We start from the raw sequence: 16,607 nt of genomic DNA, 5'->3' as shown, positions 1-16,607 counted from the left end.
TACATATCTTTAAAAATCACAGTTCCAACAGAATTACTGAGAAGGGTTTTTACCAACAAGCTTTTATCACACATCAGGAAATCCTCTTGAAAGAACAAGCATCAGACATCCAGAGGCAGAAGAGATTTGTGCTGCACATCATGTGATCTCTATCTTACAAGCGTCTTCATACACATCAGTGATTTACACTTGTGCATTACACACATACCTTCTTCTTGTTAGGAGGCTATGAAACTATGGCAGAAAAATGCTGAAGACCATAAGTTCAAAGACTGGAATCCAGGACAAAATTCAGTTTGAAGGGCTAGTCTCCCACATGATAAACAGTCAGATACTCTTCTGGATAGACTACATGGCTTTCTAATAGCTTCATGATCCCTGATGAGATGCTCTTTCCAAAACGCAGTGAAAGTGGAAAGCATCAGAACGCAATGTAGAAGATAATTTTAGCACAACTAGAGGTTAATTTGAGATTATCCACCATACCACAAAATGCAATCCAGATTTTTTAGGAGATACCATATCACATAAAAAATTGCACATTTCTCCTGTGCACATACACAAACATTATCTTCATGCATTACCAGCTGCTGCTGAGATGTTCACAGTAGCATGAACCCAGTTTTGACAACACAGATCAGCATTCCCAAATTGTAGTTCAACAAAGCAAACACTGCAATCTAATTCAGGAGGAAAATGCAGGCCACACTGAACACTTACAGCAGCAGACTGAGGAGGTTTTTAACCTGTTTGATCCTTTCAAGGTTTTTCCTTTTCAGGAGAGATAACAAGAAGGTCTTGTGATGAAAGTAAAAACTACTTCAGAACAGATTCTGCCAAGACTTCACTCTTTCTAGGAATTCTGTCTTTCCAAGCCATCCCTATCCCACCTCTACAGCAGACACAGAGACACTCTGCATTATAAACTGAAACTGTTTGGCTGGTAACTCTTTATGGAACAGCAAAATTCTAGACTTCAAATGATAAGCAAGGACAGCTAATGAAGTCCATCTGACAGACACTGGCAAGCCACAGCCTAAGGCAGATGTAAATTCTCCAAAAAAACCCTGGTGGTCCAACCCAGACCACTTCCTACACAAACATCCAGTTCTCCCCTATAATTATTCTTGCTGCCTTGGCAGTACGCTTTCCTCTTCCATGCAGCTTCCAAGGTGCAGGACCAAACCTATCAATCACAAGACAGGAAACTGTCCTTCTCCCACGAACCCCTGAGGACCTCAACTTCATTCTGCCTGTGGGCAAATATATGAGGCAACTAGTTGTTTTCTTCAAAAGCAGGTCACCACTTTGTCCTCTTCAGGAACTGCTTTGCTCCTCTTCAAAGGACTCCTCAGTAGAAGTCTTTCATTATGCAATATTATCTTATGCAGAATCACTGAACAGAAGGTTCTGCTTGTGAACTCTGACATTTGTGCCAAACAAGAGACCCTTTACCATACCTTCATGAGCAGATCTTTCTGGCAAACACAAATCCCCGCTGAAGACCTTGTCAGGAGCCATACCACTGCTTTTCAGCATCTCCAACAACACGGACTGGTACCCAGCCCCAACTCCACTGCTGGTGATCTGTGGCCCAGGAAATAACTTTGTAGTTAGTGCCTAATGTCACTGAAGAAAGCTGTTTTAGTACTGAAGTAACGTGCAGTCTCACAGCAGTCAGATTCCTTGTGCCTAAACAGACAGAATTAAGAATCTTCAACAGACAGCCGAAGCACTGCTTCAGCAACAAATTCCCACAGGATGGATTTCTGTCCAAGCTTGAAAAAGCTGGCTGCTTGGGTTAATTAATGCATGGCTTCCAGCCTCAGCTGATTTCTGATCAGTCCAGAAGAAATGGTTCTATATATTCCCAATTAGTTTCTATGTGAAGACCATTGACACCCTTTATTTCCCCGGGCAAGTCCTAAGGAACCTTTAGAATAGGGACCATATAAACTGTTTCTTCGATCCTAATGTATTCTGCATATTGTGCATCTTTGAGACCCGCTTTTATTCTTCTCCATTTCATTGTTAGATGAAAAACACTTCAAAATCCAGAATGAACTCTGGAGCCAAGAACCAGCTATCTTCTGCTGACACAGTAAAGCTCATCAAAGAAAAAAGTCAAGCAAATACTTCAGGACCAATCTTGAGGGGGAAAGTACCCACAGAGAGCTGTCAATGTCTCTGCTGAATAAAAGGAGGGTGACATAAGCAGTGTTCATTAACTGACCTGGTAATGTACAGCCACATACACTTCTTCTGTATCACTTCTTTGGATTCTCCCCTATACCTGGAAGTATTCTTAAAAATTGAAATCTGTCTTAATCATGGATGATGAGTATCCACCTGAAAGTCCTCATTAGCTTATAAAGATTTTGATGAGAAGGTAGAAGAACAAAGAATGACTCTGGAAACCTAAATGTAATATTGACATTTTTAAGACTCTATTGACAGTCCTACTGATAATTCCCCTGCTTTGGGTCTTCTTTGGAGAGAAATCTTCTAGATCATGGCACTGGTCATGACATGAAGCACTGCTTGTGTTGAATACCTTGAGGATAAAGTTCACCATGAATCCATAAACACACAAAAAAGTGAACTTCCAAACTTCTTCCTCGTGACTCCAAAAGCATGCTATTAAGCCGCAACAAGAAAGAAACAGATGTTTCTCTAAATTATGGCTGCCAGAAAAATATATCTCAACACTCTCAGGAACAAGAGGAGGTGATTTGCACAGGGAAAGAGAGGAAGCAGAGGAAGCCAGTGAGATAAGTATCCCTGTTTGCCTGAAAAGATTGATTGTCACAAGCCTTGCTTTCATAGTGCACTGCTGAAAGAAAAATACCAGTAATAACAATGGGCTAAACCATACAAAAGAGAAAATAAAATATGATACCTACTGATCTTTCTTCTGTCGATCCCTATTCTGTTACTGTGTGTGGCAGAAAATCTAAAATTTACTTAATCCACAGTAATACTGGAATCTGCAATGCAATGAAGGTGAGAAGCTCACAAGGAAAGCTAGGTTTGTCACAGAGAACGGGAAACCACAGAAACTGAAATGTCACTTCTAAGTGCAGAACACAATATTCCACATGAATAGCAAAATTGACGATCAATTTTACTCTTTACACCAATGAAGAGCTTTAATACCACATATGGCATGACATCTTAAACCTCATTGGCTGCAATAATTGCCTACATATTCCCTATTGTTTTCTAAGAGAATAATCTACAAATACTCCAGACAACACAATGTTGCATCTATAGGCAAGGTTTCTGATGAAACATCCACTGAAGACCTAGGAAGATGAAACTAGTGTAAGACAACAGGGTAAGTTTGACTAAATCCTCCTGAAACAATAAATCATGCGTTATTACCAAAGGCAGACTTTGATCTTACATGTGTTCATTACAAGTTAAACTATTTAAAATAATGGACTCACACATTAAAAAGGATGTTTTTGCTGGAAAAGGACTGGTTTAAAAACAGGATAGTGATAGCTGGTGTTGGGTGCAGGCAACATATCATATTCATAATCAATTTCTTTACCTGTTTCCACTGGGGGATGGGAGCTAGACGGCCCTGCTCTCGTCTGCTGGATGGTTGGTTGTGAACACGTTCTTGATAAGGCAGGACAGGTTGCTGCATGCAGGTTGTAGGGAAATTGGGTTGGGACCAAGGAGGGATGATAGAATAGCAAAGGAAACTCAAAGAAAGCCAAAGGAATGAGAGACAGAATCAGACAGACAAACATTTAACAAAAAAATAGGGTAGAGGAGAATTCATTTAGCAAGTCATATATAAAAAGGGAAAAGACATCAACAAATGGGAAACTGCACTTTTTTTTGACCTTTATTTTCATTGTTCCTTCAACTCAGCCCAGTTATTCCAGCCAATATGCAGTGGCTGAGGAAACATTTGACTGGTAAACAGTGGAATAAATGTCATTGTTCTGAGATTATGCTATGCTACCAACACCACTGTGCAATGTAGCATACACACACCTGAACTGGACTTAAAGTAGCTAGATAAGGTCCTGTTCACAATCTGGCCAGGGCAGCACAGAGTTTGGCACAAGGTATGAAGACAGACTATGCAGCAGAGCAAGAACTCAGGCACTTAAACCATACTGAGCCTTATACTGCTGACACTATACAGCTTAGCAGCATCTTGAAGTGACTCGGCATCACTTCAAAGATGACTACCCTGCAGTTGCAGTAGTTCAGATAATATCCTGAATAACCGGCAGTTGTCAGGAAGCCTCATTTGAAATGATATAAATATCCTGATTGCAATGAAATTCCCAGACGTTTATCTGCTGTGCTTACATAAAGATAAAAAGAAAAAAAAAACTTAATCACAGTTCACAAGAACAAACATATAACCTGACATGAAAATGTTCTAATCGGAAATTAAATTATAGCTCTTGGAGGTGAGAAATGGGATATTCCTGGAAAGCTTTTCAACAGCAAAAGTAGTTATACAAGAAACTTAATTGCTGGTAAGGTGTTTTTGAAAGAGATCACGTAATACTGTCAGTAACAGGAAAGTAGACTTTCATTAGGAAGCTCTCCATCCCATACTCCTAAATGTAATTTTTTTTTCTCTTTTGAGTAATCTTCATTCTTCCCCAGAAGAGCCTTTGAAGTACAAGAACACCACTAGCATCCAGTCTTGAGGAATGCATGTTATTACTCGTGATTTTCTGCCATGATTCCGAAATACAATGTTTTATTAACCATCTCATACCTGTCTTCGTAACGTTGAGGACTGCACTGGTGCATTCTCCTCAAACTTGGCCAGTAGCTGGGTTGCCATGGACTTGACTTTGTTCTGATTCCCAATGGCAGCATCAATTCTCCTCTCCGTCAGGGCACTCACCAATGTAGGTCTTTCTTCTCTGTAGCTTCGAGGGACGTCCTCCTATCACCCAGTGAGATCAAAAGTTAACAGATACATCCAGATGACCTTTTCTCTCTTCACCTTTGCTGCAATAGATTTCTAACAGTGTAGAAAACAAATCTATTGGTATGCATTTGCAAGCTCACATTTTAATTTTCTTTGGTATGACATCAAATGTTCTGATAACTATCTTTCCAACCTTACTTAATACAGTTACCTAACCGAGAAACCACAGTTGAAACACTCATTAATCTGCTGGTATAAAGCAAAATGATATCTTCAACCCTCACTGACAATTCTAAGTACTAACTTTTAGCTCACTTGTACCCATTTGGCTATAAGCACTTGAACTGAAGGATTACCTTGCGGAGCATAGTGGTTACGTATGCCTTTTGCACTAACTGAGACTGCAGTTCAAATATGAATGAAATCTCTGACTACTGTATGATTTTACTAAATGAAACTTTACTATTGGTGCGCCCACCAAATCAAAGTAAATTGCAAATTTATTCTATAAAAATAGAATATGGAGCAACTGCAAATATCTCATTTGTAGTGTGCTCTTCTTTCATAAGCATCAGTAAAATATTTCCTCTATAAATACAACAAAGCATAACTTCTGAAGAATTAATTTTAATTTAGAAATAAGCCCAGTCTGGATACAGAAAATGAAAGGACTGAAGTGGGAACAAAGAAATGTACTAGATATATTTTTCTCCCCGACACCTTCCTTACTGTAACACTTACATCCTCAGATTGGCTGGTTTTCCTCCTCTTTCCTGCACCATCCAGTTCCTTTTCTTTTTTGTCCTGAAAACAGAGTAAGAAAGAAAGAAAACAAAGATAAGGGTTCTCATACCTTTCTGGGCTGAGACAAATGTCACAAGTGCACTTAAATAAGTTTTGTAATACAACTGATTAATTCTCTAGGTCATTCCCCATTTGTTTAAAGAAAGGTGTGTTTTTTTTCCTGTTGTATGTTGCCCCCCCACCTTTGGGGTTTCACATACTGGAAACTCTACCTGTCATTCTTCAGCACTTCCAACAAACTGAGAACTGAGCAATCAATTGTGTTCCAATACAAAGTATATCCCCACATTCTGCCAAAAAGCTAGAATTTTAAGACCGAGTGCGTATTACCAATGTAATTCTAAAGGTCATGTATCGTCTCATGACAAGAGCTGAAGAACACATGGTCTTTTGCAGATACATAGCAGACAGACACATCCATTTGTAGTACCACCTACTTGGACAGCAGCCTAGTAGACACAGCTGTTATCAAGACCGTGGTAAGGTTACCTTTGGAGTGCGTTTCCGAGAGATGCTTTGTCCCAGTTTACTGAGAAAAGAGATAGGAGATTTGGTACTGGCAATTAGGGCAGCTTTTTCTTCTGCATTCAGGTCCACACTATCTGTTGGCAAAAACAGGTAGGACAAGGGAATGCCATGACATCATTTCTGCAGTGGTATTATTAAAAATACAACTGAAGGACTCACCTAGTTTGTTTTTTGTTTTTTTTTAAACATACCACTCTTTTCCTTAAACACTCTGCACAAGATGACTGTAGAGAGTCCCAAATCAATAACTTTCTCAGCCATGCTGCTTTCTTCATTTTGCCAAACTCAGTTCTACCTTTAGTCTTTATAAACACCCAGAATAAATACTGTATTTACTTTCATATTTGAAAAGCATCATGATTACCAGTATTAGTAACGAGTTCAGTTTTGCAAATACCTAACTGATATACACTGTATTTTTAAATGGCTATTAAACACACTTTTTATTTTTTCTCCCAGAATTACAGACGTGAATCAAATATATGTTAGAATTTGAATTAAGATCATCAGTAATAAAGAAAAAGCTATTACATCATTAAGATTTAGAGATGGGCAATATTCACTTATGTTAAGCAACTATATCCTAGAGTTTTAATCAAATATCTTTCATTCCTGTCTCTCATTGGCCTGAAGTCACTCTCACCACTCATGGATGGTAAAAAATAGATATAAAATTTGGCCAGGATTTTGAAATTACCTACTAAACAAATACTAGCAAGGCATTTCACATTAGTGAAGACAGATGAACCCCTAAATAATATCAAGAGAACAGAGAAGTCGTCAAATAGTGCTAAAGTGAGTTTAAACTTTTGAGGCCATTACTTTGTATTTATTAACTCCTCTTTTTGCTCTTGATGCTCTTGTCTCTATAAACACCAGTAAGACATCTTATTGTAATGTAAAGTTAGTGAGTCACTAATATAAGTTCATGTGGAAGAAGCACAAAGATAATTCAAGCTCACACATTCATTCTGCAGCTGTCTTTAAATCTTAAAGACCTGCCCCAAATGCCTTACCACTAGAGGGGATGGTGTCTTTGAACATCTCATAGAACTGTGTGAGGTACATCACCATCGACAGTTTATCTGGTTCACCAACAGATGCCATTTCCTTTCCAGTCATAATGGGAGATATTCCAAACTCTTTTTCAGCAATGTCAAAGGCTAGCTGGTTATTCTTCTCCACATTGTGTTCATCCAAAGAATCAAAGTCTCTGCAAAGAGCAGGAAGAGGGCATGCACTGAGTCAAGTCGAAATCAGTCTTCTGAAAGAAATCAGGGATCCACTGCCATTTTGTTCTGAAATCTCCGAAATTTACTTGTCAACATACCTTTTGTATTGCAGAGTTGATGCTATTTAATTATGGTGAATTTTGACTCAAACTTAACTCTTTTTTTAATTTGTTGCTCCTCCAATAAACCTAATTTTTAATTCTTAAGAACTTGAGTATTCTCTGAAATACATCTTCACTTCCTCCTTTGCTGGAAAACTCTACTGCTTTCCTGTATGTAAAATCTTTTACGTGCTTGGAACTAAGTGAAGTCCTAAATGAAGTTTCTCTTTGTCCACATTCTTCTCGACTGACCCCTTATTTTGTTCTATTTTTTTCTGAAACTTGTAGAAATATATATATATGCACACTCACAAAGCTAAAACTCTATAAAAAGTTACATAGCTTATGGAGAGTTATATGAACTATCTGAAAAGCAACACGGTACAGAATATTTCCACTTGAACCCTTCACAAGTTATATAGCTATTAAAAAGAGTAGCTCAGTTAACTTGAGTGCACTGGTAGCAAAGCAATTCAGTGCACATGGAATGGAATAACCGCACAATTATTTAGCAAGCTTTTTACTGGATTATGCCTTTAATTACATCTCTGGCATTTATTTTTTCTAATGTCCCTTTGGGAAGTTGAAGTCACTGCAGATTTCAATTAAACTAACAGAGTCTTTGCTACTAATACTTCTGCCAGCCACTGTTTTCCTGTTCTCGAATGGGGCTACTGCTTTACTCAATATATAGTGTAAGAGGACAGACTTTCTTTCATCCAAACAACATGTTAGTTTACAAACAGCAACATTCAGGTAGTGAGTCACTATTTCTGTAAACGGCAGCCTTAACGTTTTTAAAAAGTTACTGTCAAACAGGAGATTAAAGGTCTGCGTAGAGACTTGTTCACAAGAAATTTAACTGAAGCTATCAGCTATTCCTGACTAATTTCACAGAGGAGAGCTGTTTGACAATAATGAATTCCAGACAGTACCAATTTGAAGTTTAATTCTGTCAAATCATCCAGAAAAGAAAATGACAACACATTTACCTTCATATTCATCAAGCTATTATGACCTTCCACTCTGCTGATGAATCACTGTACATTAGCTTCTATCAGGCTTAATTGACTTAATTTCAATCCATTTCTTCATAAGTCACAAACACATTGCCTCACTCTCAATCGTATTTGTTTGAAATGTAACTAACGTTTTGCCCTTCCCAGATCTTCAAAAGAGCCAATTACTTACATTAAATCTGGACGGTATCTGTGGATAATGGCACACAAAGCTAAGCCACTTTTCCATGACATCGTGAGATCTGTAACATTTACACCAGCGTACCCATCTGTCTGCCTCTGGCACCAATTGAGCAATTTGCTAGAGCGAGCTACAGACTCTGTAAGAAATCAAGTTGTTAAGTAGAAACACACAAAATCTCTTACATGAATTTTAACTACATCATAAAAAATATGAATAGGCAAATAAAACCTCCGTGTAAACAATATGCTCCTTCTACAATGAGCAACACAGGACAAAATTATTATTATTATTATTATTATTTTTAAAGACTATCATATCTATTTTAGCTCCAATAAAGGATTTTTCATTCGCTAAAAAGTAATTACAGAAGTTATATCTTGCCAGACATTTCACCCTAGCCCTCATAAAAGAGCCCCATGAATAAAGCAGTCACAAAGGCTTGTTTTAAATATTATTAAAAGGATATACAGTAGTACAATGCTCTGTAAAGCCCAGATACACTATTTGTAATGCAAGAATTACAAATGTACTTTTGCAATTGTTTCTTTCCTATTGAAAGCCTTCCATTAGAAGTGCTGACCTGTTTTGACCTTGCCTTACTGCAAGATCTGACAAGATTACAGCCTAAAGGGACATGGTTGCAGGCCAAAGAACAAATCCAAAAACTACATATTCAGCAGTGAAAGGAGGCTCAGCAGCAATGCACCATTCAGAGAGACCCCAATGCTATCTGGACATTCAAAGGCAAAGTGTGCAAATGGAAATGTTCAACATACCCCTCAGGGCATAGGACAAGTAGACAGATACTGAAATGCTTCTCAGAAGGCATCTAGCTTTCAGAATAACATAAGAAAAGTGAGGTTCCATTTAGTTAAGCTAGGAAATGAGATTAAGTAAAGAAAAGCATAAACATGAAAGACTGTACTAGAAATAACTTCTGTTATTTTTATAAGGATTTTGTGTTTACTGTTAGAGTGCACTCAGGCAAGCCCCCTGCACTCTAAGTAAGGACAGTGTTATAGGGACAAGGGAGGTGAAAAGCAATGCTTGTATAAGATGTCATGTTCTAGAAATATTGCAGCATTATAAAGCAAGGAAACTAGGTAAACAAAAATATATTTGCATGCTAATTGAAACCTGAAAGATTGGAAAAGTCAGACTGCTGACAAAACAATTGCTGGATACTTTTTCTACAGCAAAAGAGCCTGACTAAACAATACACTAGTGACATTGCTCCACGTGCTCTGCACTAATTCAGCCCCAGAATACCAAAAGGAATGGAGCAGTAACAAGGCCTACCATTCCGGGTCAGCTTTGGTGTCCTGGAGTTCACAAAGTTCTCTATTTCCAGGTGAATATCTTTCAAGTCTCCTGTATTATACAAGTGGCGTACCTAAAATGATGCAAAAAAATAAAAATAAAAATGACCAACATGCTATGTACCCAACATCCATAAAGAAAGGGCAGGAGGACAAGGAGGAGTCATCCCAAGGCAACAGAAAGAGGACAAGTATTCTCATGTAGCAGAAAACTCTAGCTCAAAAACTCCAGAACAAGGGACAATTTGTCAGTGCTGAATAGTTTAGATAATTGTTAATGCTCAGTGGACACCAAATTGCAATGATAGACTGGTATACTAGACTTAGTACAAAAAAAATGCATGCACAGGCACATGTTTACAGATTTCAAGTGTCGTCACAGCATGGTTAAAACTGTCAAAATCAAGAATACAGATGATTTAAAAGCACATTTTTACAACTCCTAAACTCTAGATAAAACACGAATTAAAGAGCTTGACTCTTGTCTGATATATCTGCATCTCACTGCTTCCAAGTTACACTGCCACAGTCAGGTCATTATCTGTCCCAAAACACGAGCATAGTTTCACCTACGAAAAGACAATGCAGATTACAAATATGCAGAAGCACCATTTTTCTAGTTACCTGTTGTGGCCGCAAGAAGTTGACATTGATATTGGGATACCGGGTGGCTGGATCAATGCTATAATGGCTGAAGTTTTTACTCACATTCTCAGGGGTGGTCTGAGGCAGTAGCCTATAGATGCTTTCCCTTAGGGAAAAAAAAAAAAAAAAAAAAAAAGTTTGTTTGTAAAGATGCATCACTATTAATATTGCTAAGAAAATCATAAAAGATATTTACAAGATAATAGGGAATGGCAAACAGTTTTGTTGTCTCTGGTACTTCAAAGGCACCTACATCTTCATCTAGTTTGCTATTGAAAGGCTTGTGACAGTAAGTCAGGCTCACTTTCTCCACGTAATACCAATAAGCACCAAGAAAAGACTCTTCATCTAATCTGCTTTGTAAAACTAGGACCAAAAACAGCTTCAACATTTCTTATTCCTCTCTAAATATACTTCAGCTTATCAGCTCCTTCAGATTTTTTTCTTTGATTTAATTATATGCACAAGCACCCTCTAAAGACAGTGAGAATCTTTATCTCCTATCTATCTATATATTTGCACTAGAAGGAATTGGAACGAATGATGAGATCAGAACTGAAAATGGAAGCATTTTTTCTACTACCTCTCTGCAAGAACTTCCAAAGGACTTGCTCCAAGTGACCAACTTCGTACCATCCAAGCAGAGTCCATTGCAGCCAAAAATCCTCTGGCTATTCCAGTTCCCATTGGCCAAAATGGCTAATATAACAGTTTCCAAAAAGAAGAACAGAAAGGAAAAACATCAGTTAGAGAACATTTTAAACCAATACCATGAATATAGAAGGTAATCTGCTGGGAAATTACTGCTCAGTAATTAGCTTGAAGCTCTACTCCCACTGGGCTAGAGGAAGCTAGATGCATGGTGAATTGTCCATGAGCTTCCTCAAGGCCAAATGCTCCTCTATTGCCAACAGCTATTCATAGCTTAGAGTATCTTAAGAGCTACTCTACAATACTATACTTCTTAACCAACTACAAAATGCTAATTATTAACAGGCCTGGAGTAGGTTCCCACAGCGAGTATAATTGTCCCAATAAGAAGCACATGGAATAGATATAACTTCAGAAAACTCTGCACATATTTTCTTAAGCATGATCATTACTAAATATTCTGTTTTCCCAACATGCCTACCCTTCTTTCAAACGTCCAACTTTATTATATAATAAACAGCAGTGTTCTTCATAATAACTGTCTTACAGGCAGCACACATTTCAGTGATGGTTGCAATGGTTTGTGCTTACACTTCAATTCCCTGTTTACAAATGGTAAGTTTAAAACACAAACCTCTAAGAGACTGTCCCCAACCAGTGCCACAAGTAGCTGGTGGCCATTCTGCTCTCGCACCAGAGCTGCATTCTCTGATGCGTACATGCACGTGAAGTCAAACATTGCCACATCTGGCTGCCCGTAGTGATTGATGGCAAAGTCTAGTGAAGGCAGTTGCTGATTAGTGGAAAAGTCAGCTGCTTCTCTGGCATAGTTTAGCAAAGCCTCCTGGTCCACATTCTCCCGAGAGAGTAGCAACTCCGTATCAGCATAATCCTGCCAAAGAGAGACAAGTGAAACAGTCAAATCTATAAGGTTATTTTAAGACTGGCATATACAATGTTGACATTAAAAAATCCACTACAATCCTCTGATACAGGTTTGCCCTTTAATTCTTACATTCCTAACAACGCTTATAATTCCAAGGAAAAATTTCGTAAATCTTTTACTGAAAACAGGCATCAGTCCTACTGGCATTTCTAAGTGTGAAAGGGCCAACAAACTTTTGAGCATTTCTCTTCACACAAAAGGCACAAGACCTCACTCCTTATGTATTCGGCCAAACTACTTTTAAATCTGCTTCTATCAGAATAAGATAGATGTAAATTTCCAAGAATTTCTTCACTCCCTGCTTTTTCATTTCCATTAAATGACAGAAGCTTAAACAAGCCACCAAAGGTTCTTTAAGCATATATTAATGTGAACAAACCCCTCAAATTGACAAAAGGATACAAATTTAGACAGGGTAGATCTTACAACACTTTTCTCATGGCTGAAAATACTTCAGAAGGGCATTAATCACATATGTTTGTTTCTAAAATACACCTGTATAAAAACATCATGCAGTGAAGTAAGAGTGTGTTTTCCCTTTTAGCATACTAAAAACAAGTTGTCCCACAATCTTAGAACAAAAAGTATATATAAAAGTGAACACTCACATGCCGTATTACACCTTTATCCAGTAGGCTCTGTTTTTTGGCAGTCATGACAAAGTAGTGTGTATCATCTTTATAGTAGACAATGTTCTCCAAGTCAATACCTTGTGACAGAACAAGATAGTGAAGGAACATGTTACACAGTACGTGCAAAAATGATCGCTTTGGAAGAAAGTAAATTGAAACTACATGGTTAGAAAACCCTAGAGAGAGTGCCAAGCAACTTCCTCCCGTGCTTTTGATGATTTTTAAAAGTTACATCTTCAACAAAACCACAGAGCATTTCCCCTATATATACGTATTTTTTTTCAAAAATATATTTATATTTTCAAAAATATATTTATCATGACAGTAAGGTTTGTATGCAGATGTGGAGTGCAGGAAGCTAAACTCAGGATTCAGGCTTTTCTTAAGAGCAGATCAGATTTCCTGAAAACCCTCATGGAAATAAGTTCTCCACTTCTGAACAAAATGACACATCTCAATGACACACACCTGCTTTGTACAGATGTATAGAACAGATGTAAAAATGAGGGAAGCGAGATTTCAAAGAGAGACGGCAATGACTGACTTCTTGGCACAAGTCATTTGTTTATTGATTAAACATCGTGATACCTGAGTTACAAATTTGAAGTAAGAAAGACAAACAGTTTTCATTGGAAATTTGGCAATTGCTGACAAACCTGTGGCTTCTCGTAGATCCTGGAAGAATTTCTGGTTGAATATGAATGCCACACCACTGATCTCTTCTACTTTGGCTTCAGCTGTGGTGTTGCGATTGATGAAGTTTGCTGTGATAGCAATCGCTAGTTTACCACGGAATTCTTTTCGGCGAAACCCTATGGGAAAGATAAAGTAGTAATGCTGAAAAATAGAGCATAGCTTCAGAGAATGCTCACCATGCCGTAGACAGGTGTCTTCACAAAATAAAGGAGAGATAGGATCTGATATATTACAAACTACTCCACTGAGAAAGCAACAATTGCTTCATCAGAAAAATAGAGGTTCTTATTTAGGGAAAAAGCTCTCCCCTCTCTTTCTTACCTCTTTCCCCAAAACTGTAATTTGCATCAAAATACTAGATAAAATTCTCTACTACACAGAAGAAAATTTAACACTTCAACTCCTACTTTCAAAATTAAGAGTTACAACACTATTTAGCTAAAGAAAGAAGGTGGGAAAAATATTCAGGTCAAATATCTCATTCTTTTGCTGGTGGATAGAAAGAGGAAAAATATGGTCCATGTGTCTTGATAAAAACAGATTTCTACATGGACTTTTAACTTTTTTTCCTAGTCAAATGTATTTTTAGATTTTGATCAGGCTTTTAAAGTCTTTTTTCTTCATGTCTGCTCTAACTAATTTAAGAATTAGTTCTATTTCAAAGAGAATTATGGACACTTACCTTCTAAGGTGTTCCTCCTGCCATCCCCTCCAATGATTACTTCAAATTCATACTCCGACACTGGATGGGTTTTTGGATGGACCAATGCACGCCAACCTATTCCTGTTGGTAAACTCCAGGTTAATGACAAAATAAACAATGCACATAGTAGAACAAATATATGAAGACACATCCATAATCCCTTTCTCACATTGTCAATAAAGATAGACTGCAGGATAGCTATATCATTGACAAGGCTGTTGCTGACTTGCACAGCCACTCTGTGTGAATCAGAGAATGCACTATGCTAGACAGCGACATTCCCAATAACCCCTCCCTGATTATTACCTTTAAGGATCACTAAAACCTTCATAGGTTCTCTACTATTTATTCAATTATCAGAATGCCAAAAGACAAGTAAGCCACTCTCTCTCAGTAATCGGACAGTGGGTTTCACAGCAATGCAAACAGCATAACAAAGATCATTCACTGATATAAATATCCTCTGTGAATTCAAAGAAAGGAGTTGTTTTAAAAAGATACTTTCTAAGTGTAATAGGTTTAAATATGTTAGGAGAAATTAGAACCTACTGTGTTTTGGATTATTTCTGCTTAGTAATTCAGGTGATCTTGTTTTATCAGAAAAAATAAAGCCTATTAAAAACTCAAGCAAAAGTGTATTGAAGATTCCTCTCATTAATGGAGCATGAGGAAAAGACTCAGAGTCATATGCAACATTAAGGAGTGGGAATCTGTGCCCCCTACCACAATTTCCCCTTTCTCTAGAACCCATTTCAAAGCTACTTGCTTTCATTTTCCTGATCCTCTGGAGGGTAAACAAGCCCCTGAAATTCCACATTGACGTGGATCTCTATTCCCAAGATCAAGGCAACCTTCAAAAGGATAAGCTGGAGTTGACGGATACCTGAAAAAAAAAGCAGACGATAAAGAAATAAGAGAAAAAGGAAAGAGCACAAGTGCACACATCTCTGTTTGACATTACTGATAAATTGATTTAAAGGCTAGCTGCTGCTTTCTTCTTCCCGCTGTGTTCCCAGCACTTCATCCAGGCAGCACTGGTGTGTAGTATCATGGCATGCCAAGAAACGTCCATGTAGCGGAAATTCCAGTCCTTCCCCAAGAAAGTAAATATTTTTTTACCACTTCAGCCCCCAAATCAACAAGGGAAACAACCAGAACATGCACTACAGGAGAGGCATTAAAGAGAGCACAAACAGGACTGCGCTTTTGTCACAGAGGATGATTAGCCATTTGATCAAGTTCGCTGTAATATTGAACTGCATCTTACTTCTAACACCTTCAGGTTAGTGGGGACATAGTAAGTTCCTCGTCACCTCTTTCCACTTAAGTTAGTGTAGGTAGCAAGTATGAAAATGAGAGTGTGGCAAACAACTATTTGAAGTAAGACATCTTACTGCCACATTTCAGATAGTGAAATGAAGAAGTGCTTCACCAAAACACTAAATTTAATCTGTGCTGAGATACAAAAGAAGATGACAAAGTACTGGAAGAATAAAAATAACGAGAAATTGGAAGAGAAAAAGAAATCTGCAAGACTGAAGTAACAAAGTCTACAAAGCTGTTGCACTGAACAAGAAGCTAAATCTTACCTACTATGTTTATGTCAGTTTATACTTCCACTTATGCCCTATGGTGAACACAGACTGGTGGGCAAACTAACCTGTCTGGTAAATTTTTGAGAGAAGAAGTGAAAAATGGTAGCTCCTGCCCTACTAAAGCGTACAGCTTTCAAAAGAGAAAGTCTTCTCAGAATTTGAAAATTACCAAAATTTTTCTCCATTTCAATGTGCAAACATCTATTTAATTAAAATCTATTCAGAGGCTGGTGGTGTTCTTGAAAACATCTTTACCACTCTTCCAAAATTTAACAATGCAAAAACTGCTCCTGCATTTTCCAGATCAACATTCAAAAGAACGTTCAAAAACATTCAGTAATTAAAAAAACAAGCAAACAAACAAAACATATCACACACAATGTTCAAGAGCAATGGAATAATGTGGCAGCTGCAGCAATGTAAGAGGAAAAACAGGAAAATGATCCATCAGGGGAAAAAAGCTTTGAACCTTAGACGTACTTTTCAGTGTATGAAAAAGTTAGGCCTCAGAAACTAGTAGTTATAAAAGATGCCAGATATATGTTGTATGTTTGATGATTCCATGGCATGATCTATTTCTTTTGCATATGGGTCTAGCTCAAGCTGTGCCACGCAAAGGTAATGTTGCGTTACGCCA

General features: G+C 37.8%; 1 protein-coding gene across 19 annotated transcripts in view; it reads right to left on the bottom strand.

Moving 5' to 3' along the window:
- MICAL3 (microtubule associated monooxygenase, calponin and LIM domain containing 3) overlaps positions 1-16,607 on the bottom strand; it is a 178,793-nt gene that overhangs the window by 86,711 nt on the left and 75,475 nt on the right. For 18 of the 19 annotated variants that reach the window (XM_082765521.1, XM_082765508.1, XM_082765510.1 and 15 more), the window contains 14 exons: positions 15,142-15,258; positions 14,355-14,456; positions 13,633-13,788; positions 12,953-13,053; positions 12,033-12,290; positions 11,331-11,446; positions 10,727-10,853; positions 10,083-10,176; positions 8,772-8,919; positions 7,264-7,460; positions 6,209-6,321; positions 5,657-5,719; positions 4,757-4,930; positions 3,557-3,649 (listed from right to left, as the gene is read on the bottom strand). In XM_082765521.1, coding sequence (XP_082621647.1) covers positions 3,557-3,649; positions 4,757-4,930; positions 5,657-5,719; positions 6,209-6,321; positions 7,264-7,460; positions 8,772-8,919; positions 10,083-10,176; positions 10,727-10,853; positions 11,331-11,446; positions 12,033-12,290; positions 12,953-13,053; positions 13,633-13,788; positions 14,355-14,456; positions 15,142-15,258 — 1,859 coding nt within the window. The remainder of the gene's footprint in view (positions 1-3,556; positions 3,650-4,756; positions 4,931-5,656; positions 5,720-6,208; positions 6,322-7,263; positions 7,461-8,771; positions 8,920-10,082; positions 10,177-10,726; positions 10,854-11,330; positions 11,447-12,032; positions 12,291-12,952; positions 13,054-13,632; positions 13,789-14,354; positions 14,457-15,141; positions 15,259-16,607) is intronic. The other variant, XM_082765516.1, reaches the window with a different exon arrangement.

The sequence above is a fragment of the Aythya marila genome, assembly GCF_965140915.1.
Source record: "Aythya marila genome assembly, chromosome: 1".
In the NCBI taxonomy this organism is placed as follows: domain Eukaryota; kingdom Metazoa; phylum Chordata; class Aves; order Anseriformes; family Anatidae; genus Aythya; species Aythya marila.
This window is presented reverse-complemented; position numbering and strand designations above follow the sequence as displayed.